General features: G+C 46.2%; 1 protein-coding gene across 1 annotated transcript in view; it reads right to left on the minus strand.

The window, feature by feature from the left end:
- The window catches only part of LOC134070884 (protein TANC1-like), a 78,341-nt gene that overhangs the window by 15,861 nt on the left and 54,980 nt on the right, over positions 1–7,500 (minus strand). The window contains exons 12-16 of the mRNA XM_062527385.1: positions 6,812–6,978; positions 4,939–5,265; positions 3,763–4,094; positions 3,140–3,248; positions 2,283–2,405 (exon numbers count right to left, since the gene is read on the minus strand). Coding sequence (XP_062383369.1) covers positions 2,283–2,405; positions 3,140–3,248; positions 3,763–4,094; positions 4,939–5,265; positions 6,812–6,978 — 1,058 coding nt within the window. The remainder of the gene's footprint in view (positions 1–2,282; positions 2,406–3,139; positions 3,249–3,762; positions 4,095–4,938; positions 5,266–6,811; positions 6,979–7,500) is intronic.

The raw sequence follows: 7,500 nt of genomic DNA on the forward strand, positions 1-7,500 counted from the left end.
AACAGTCATGAATGCTTCATGTGCAGTTCATGACAGCTGTTATGAATGTGTTATGAACGAACCCGTCAAGTAAAGTGTTACCGTACAACAAGCTAATTTCCTCTCTCTCTCTTCTACGCACATACTGTAAGCAGGGCCGGAGTGGAGCCTCTTTTCAGCCCGGGAATTTCAGGCCCAATACCGGCCCACTTTTTCCATGGTAGTGGAAATTGGATCAATTAAGCAACAGTTCAGCTCTTACTGTCCTGTATTTTTTCTTTTCAATACCATGGTTCAACAAATAATGTAGGTTAAATAATAATCTGAGAAATTAACATATTCCACTATCCCAAGGTTGATAAATTAACAAAAGCAGAAATAAATGAATAAAGCATTTCAAACGTATTCCACTCTTCAGCATAAAGGCATATTGAACTAATGTTTACAGTTCAAATCACAGTACAAAGTTACACTGTGAATGGCAACGCCATCTATAGGAGCGGACATCCATGTGACTGATGGACGTAAAATGTATCCAAATTCACATTCTCTGTTTAGCCTAATTGCTCACAGATCACACATAATTCACAGATATCGTGGAAGAGCTGGACTTGAGCTTTCAAACGACATTAGCAGGTGCTGTGATAAACTTAACGAAACCTAACGAAAATTAACGTTGCTTAGGCATTCAGTTTAATCATAGGCTATTTCCACTACACGGAGCTTCATCCACCTCCACATCCATTACTCTCGGTGGTAGCCTATATCTCCCAAACTCCAGTCAACATATAGCTAACCATATATCAAAATAAACAGCAGACCTTATCTTATCGGACCCGAGGATATGAAGCATTCCTCTGTAGCCTACAATACGCTGATCCCGAGTAATCCGGTTTTGAAATTGCAGCAAATATCTACACGTTATCTAACTTCGGGCTAAATTATTATATTAAGCTTCCATTCTAATAGCAGCTCAAAATAATGAACTTGCTTTCTAAATCAAATAATCAAAATATGGTGCATGCACAGATCAACTGTGCTTTTCAATAGATATTTCTATCGCATGCTTCAGGTGACACGGATGCTGACGGTAAGTTAAAAGTTTAATGGGCATAAATCATGACTTGTAACAGAGGTAAATATTGTAGCAAATAGCCTGGTAATGAGACAGCTTAAAAAAAATATTTCACACTTGCTGGAGACCCTGGCACGTATAGTTGCGGTAGGGCCGGCCCTGCTATCGGTAGCCTATCTGAGAAATCATATTTTGGAAAAGACGTGCTATGGACCCAACCAACTATGTTGGGAGGGGAGAACTCCCTCGCATGGTATGCTACAGCCCATGCAGAGGCTGCGGTGTCAGAATGCGGAACCTCTGTAGCCTACTTTAAGAGAAGATGGACTAACCTGACAAATGCAAAAAAAAGAAAATTCTCGACCGGCCCAAAAGTGAAGCGGCCCATCAGGAAATCTCCCGATTCTCCCGATTACCCACCCCGGGCCTGACTGTAAGCAACCCTTTCAATTTCCGGTTAATGGCAACTTCTAGAACCATCTGCTTCTTGTGGGTCTAGAATATCACACTAGAGCAGGAGAGACTCAACGTCAGTTTTAAAAAGGCAGACACTGATTGCATCCCTTAACGTGACAATGATCTTTTTGAATGTGAATACGAACATGATCTTTTTGTTGAAATGCCAAGAGCATTAATTCATTCATATTCCATCTGCCAACACAATGGCCCATTATTATATCCTGCAGACTTGCATACCAGAATTCATTGCCATGCTGGTTTGCTCTGTTTCATATACTAATTCCTCCAGATAAGTGGCTATGGGAATGACATTAAGTCTACTTGGGATGCAGCTGAATTCTGCATAGGACACAAAGGGAACAGGCTAGAAAAGACTAAAGAGAATTTTAAATGCTAACATTATCACTGACAGATAATCAACAACTGAACAAGATAATCATTTGACAGAAACAGGCGACTGAAAAGGTTGTCTAATATGAAAGAGCATGTGGATTTTAGTAAAAGGAATGAGACCCCCCCCCCCCCTCCTGTGTGTGTGTGTGTGTTTCTCGCTCTGTCTGTCTCTATGTACAGTATGTGTGTGTGTGTGTGTGTGTGTGTGTGTGTGTGTGTGTGTGTGTGTGTGTGTGTGGTGCGTCTGTGAGTGTGCGTGTGTGCGCGCGCGTGTGTGTGTGTGTGTGTGTGTGGTGCGTCGGCGAGTGTGTGTGTGTGTGTGTGTGTGTGTGTGTGTGTATATACGGTGCTATTGCAAGTGAGAGGTTGTGATCACCTTGACATTGGGTGTGTAGAGGTTCCTGAGGGAGCCCAGGGCAGCAGAGAGGCCATCAGTACTACAGCTCACCCACAGAGCCTGCAGCACACTGGAGGACACGCCCGTCTTCTTACTCAGGCCCTGAGAGAGAGGGAGAGAGAGAGAGAGAGAGAGAGAGAGAGAGAGAGAGAGAGAGAGAGAGAGAGGGAGGGAGAGAGAGAGAGAGGAATGGAGAGAGGGATGGAGAGAGAGAGGGATGAAGAAAAGCGGTGGGATTGGGAAAGATAGGAAAGAAGAGTGTGTGAGAGAGAGAGAGGAGAGAGTGATGGAGAGAGAGATAGAGAGAGAAGGAGAGAGGGGGGAATGGAGAGAGGCAGTGGGATTGGGAAAGATAGGACATAGAGGAAAAAGAGAGAAAGAAAACGACAGGAAGAAAAACAAGAAAGAGAAGGAGGAAGTTATAAATACAACCCTGCAGCCAGTGGGCCACACAGTTCTGCTCTTGTCATTAGCTTCTAACCATATGCGCTATACGCCCTGGATGTGGTCAGGAGGCTGGGTTTCAGTATGTACAGTAGATGTGTGTGTGTGTGTGTGTGTGTGTGTGTGTGTGTGTGTGTGTGAGTGTGTGTGTGTGTGTGTGTGAGTGTGTGTGTGTGTGTGTGTGTGTGTGTGTGTGTGTGTGTATGTGTGTGTGAGTGTGTGTGTGAGTAAAATAAAGACAGAGTGACGAACATGTGGCTACGTGTGGCTACTATCTATGTGTGTGTTCCTGCATGACCTCGTGAGTGTGTACTGTATGTATGTGTGTGTGTGTGTGTGTGTGTGTGAGTGTGTGTGTGTCTGTCTGTCTGTGTGTGTGTGTGTGTGTGTACCTTGAATATGTGGGCTTTAAGGATGTGGTGGCCCAGCTCCATGGTTTGCTGGCGGTTGAGTTTGCCCTCCTGGCGAGACAGCATGAAGGCCATGAGGGCATGCCCACTCCTGAGGAAGAGTAAAGATGGGTGACCATTCTGTCCATCATCATCATCATCATCATCACCATCACCATCACCTTCTTCTCAACTTTAAATTATCATCTCCTGAAGATCCATCATCTTCATCAGCTCCTTCCTCTGATTAGCCTTAATGACCACTACAGATGCACTTCATCATTCTAATCATTCTCTTCTTCACTCAGAGCTCTGATGGCCGTGACTGATCACTAGCAGCTCACTTCACATGTTCATCTTCATCCTCTTAATCACCATTATCGGCTCCATCCTCATCATCTTTATGAACAGTGCACAACTGTGTGTGTGTGTGTGTGTGTGTAGTCAGTGGTCTGCCTGTGGTCATTTCATCAACCTCACGGACACCTCAACCTGCTATTAAACGTCTCCATCCTTTGGTAGCATTTTAGATTTTTCCTCCAGAGGGAAATTGAAGATGGTGACGGTTACGAACTTCATCGTGATCTTCATCACCCTCCCCCCCCTGACCCCCTGCCCTTCCTCACCTGGGGTCGCACAGGAAGTCCGTGCTCTCCCCGTCGGCGCGCCACACCAGCCACTCGCGGAAGGACGGGTGGCAGAACATGCGCGTGCGGTCCCGCCGCACCACCAGGAAGGGCGCCAGCGTCTCCATGCGCTGCTGGAAGTCGGCCCAGTCCATGGAGCCGCGCGCCTGCCCGGCGTTCAGCGCCCGGAACAGCTGCTCGTCCGAGAGCGGGTGCAGCGACGCCAGCGCCACGCTCAGCACCGGCGCCACCCGCTGGAAGGCCGCCGTGCCGCCGCAGAAGCGCAGGTTGCACTGGAGCAGGTAGAGCTCGGACAGCGACACGGGCACCACCTACCAAATCAAATCACAGACTTTGTTTACATACATAGTGTCATTTCCCAACCAACACACCAAAAGCAGATTTCCGCTCCAGCTGATTTTTAGGTCGCGAACACACCGAACATTTGAATGTTGTCGTTAGTGACCAGGCGGATGTTTTCATTTCTCGGCCTTGAGTAGAACTTTTTTCTACTCGTTTAGCTCGGGGCAGACAGGCGTAAAATCCGCTTTCCGCCTTGTGCAGATAATCGGCATGGAATCCGCTCACTTCCAATAAGAAACACCAGAAAATCTGCTTTTGGTGTGTCCGCGGCCTTAGTGTAATTTCCCAACTTAGCGTAATTTCCGTTGCGCATACAATTGATCTTGCAAAAATGTCTTCCGCTATGAAGTAATACACTGGGGCAGTTAATATGGTATTAATATGCTTTTGTTTCTTTTAACTTGCAGAAGGAACTCACAGGAAATTACTGTAACACTTTTCGCTTTGTCTCTCAAGATAAAAGTGTCATCACAACCTCATCTGACGCAATCATTTTTCTTTTTCTTATTAGACTAACGTTTCAATGCTCTCTAGAGTGTGAGTGCGCAATGACACATCTTTCTTTGTTTGAAGTCTTCAATTAATCAGTCAGCACCTCAGCAAGATGTGCTTCTAACCCTGTGATTAGTTTATACAAGGTGCAACAACAGAGCAAAACGGCAGAGAAATGTAATCATATTGACACAAAACACAACTGGCTGGCAGTATGGAAATACCAACGAGTAAAGAGCCCCAAAAAACATCAAAAAGGTCAAACAAATTGATGCTAAAATGCTAAAAGATGCTAACATGTTCATGTAAAAAATGGCCAACCTTGAAGCTGGAGCTCTTGGTGACCAGGTGTCCGCGCTCAAAAAGGTCCAGCGCCAGCTTCAGGTAGAGGAAGGAGCCCTGGCTACGTCCCACCAGGTGAGTGGCCAGGCGGGAGGTGGAGGTGGAGGTGGAGGAGGAGGATGAGGAGGTGGAGGAGGAAGAGGTGGACGAGGGGTCGGAGCGCCCGTTGGATGCCACGTTGGCGGCGATGGAGGGGCTGGCGTCCATGCGATGGAGCACATAGGTGCTCAGGTCAGCGGCGAGGTCCTTGTTGCTGTGGACATCGTCCAAGGAGATCTTGGGGAAGGGCAGCAGGCTAGTGACCTCCTGGGGAAAAGGGTCGAGGGTGGAGAGAAGGGTTGGGGGGGTCACTTATTTGTGCAAACACAGAAAACACACACACACACACACACACACACACACACACATTGCTACTTCCTCAAAATATTCCAAACTGTCCAACACACACACACACACACACACACACACACACACACACACACACACACACACTCACACTCACACTCACACTCACACTCACACTCACACTCACACTCACACTCACACACACACACACACACACACACACACACACACACACACACACACACACACACACACACACACACACACACACACACACACTTCTCTTATCTGAAGTCCTCCAAAAATCAATACATCATTATCCTTCAATCTCAGACACAGCAGGCTGACAAAGCAAGCCGGGATCAAAGCCCTCCCGCCTCTCAGGTAAGATGAGAGCCAATCCCGAAGAACAAAGGCACACGAAAAGAGGATTAAGAAGCAAAGATAAAGAGACAGCCAGAGATAAAGACAAAGTTAGATAGGAGCGCATAACCATAGGTGAGATTCGAAGGACAATATATACTGTATATCTGTGTGTGTGTGTGTGTGCGTGTGTGTGTGTGTGCATGTGTGTGTGTGTGTGTGTGTGTGTGTGTGTGTGTGTGTGTGTGTGTGTGTGTGTGTGTGTGTGTGTGTGTGTGTGTGTGTGTGTAAAAGAGACAGAAAAGCAGAGGACAAACACTGTAATATACAGCTTCTACAAAGACACAGCCACCACACAATCCTCCTTCAAGATCAATGCGGAGCAACAACACTGACGCCGGTGCTATTTCATAGCGCGGCACAAAGATCGGCGACAGCGATACAGAAGTGGTGATCTACGCGCTCTCTGTTGTGCGACTGCCGCCCGTGCTGGCTCCCACCCAGATCCGTAATGGCTCCCATAACCAACTACAGATTAATGAGCGGCGGGAGCGGCCAGCTGCCCTGGCGTCACACTTTAACCTGACAGAGCCGTAAAGCAAACTCATTACCCTATTAGTAAATGGCAACCCAAGGCCACAGATCAATGCATTAAGTTATAGGGCTGAGCTACAGATTAGGATTAGAGGTCAAACACACAAACTAGGGTTTACAACCCATATAGGAGACTACAGCTTTCACTGTATACTAATCTATAGGCTATCCATGTATTATTGAAAGGATGTAAAGATGTTATATTAGATATTAACTAACAGATTTAGCAGTCTATTGCAAACCATAAGACATATGGCAAAAATGTATATTTTATGACAATAATGATCCACTGATGATAAAACTACTTTGGAGCTCCACATAAAAGCAACCTTTAAGAGCTTGAAGCTAGTACATGCTATCATACAAAAGTTAAAGATTAAGTTCAATCATTTGTCAAATTCATTAGTAGGAAAACAGTCACACATGGTAAAGTTCAGTAAAATACAATCTTGTACATGAGTGATGTGGTGTTCATATGAATGTCACATCGTTGAGTGCTTTATTAAAATGTTTTTCTTCTGAGTGCGTAAGCGACAGAGTGGCCACTCACCACGTGACTGATCCTGACCGTGACCACCAGCTTGAGCCAGGAGGGGAACTTGGAGATGACCTTGGTGAGGAAGGAGGCGATGGTGTCGCCGTAGTCCGGCTTGTGGAACTCGGCCTCGTTCAGGCCGTCCACCAGGACGATGTATTCCTCCTCCGCAATCTTCCTCTCTGCATGGCGACCAGGACAGAGAGTGAATGAGCGAGACGTCCTATAGAGACGGTCTGATATCAATGGCACTTAGGCTTCCTCTAGTTCTTTGACAATCTCCCTGAGTGTTCCATCACCAGCTTGCACTCTCCAGCGCTACACCAATCAGCCACATTCACAGGCAAATTGAGGACAATTTCCATTGTTGCTTGTTGCAGGCTTGTTGATGAAAATCATCGTCCTCAGTCTTACTCTGCAGACTTAGAGGCCAGCTAAGGCTGAAGCAAACTAGTCTGAGCAGGCAACGGAGATGCAATGCGGAGAACTTGAGAACTTAAACTTGACAACATGAATGTATGTCTGCATGTGTTAATTCACACAAGTGTGTGTGTGGCGAACTTGAGAACTTGAACTTGAGAATATGAATGCATGTCTGCATGTGTTAACTTACACAAGTGTGTGTGTGTGTGTGGGGAAACTTGAGAACTTGAACTTGAGAACATGAATGCATGTCTGCATGTGTTAATTCACACATGTGTTTG

Source organism: Sardina pilchardus, chromosome 23, assembly GCF_963854185.1.
Source record: "Sardina pilchardus chromosome 23, fSarPil1.1, whole genome shotgun sequence".
Lineage (NCBI taxonomy): Eukaryota > Metazoa > Chordata > Actinopteri > Clupeiformes > Clupeidae > Sardina > Sardina pilchardus.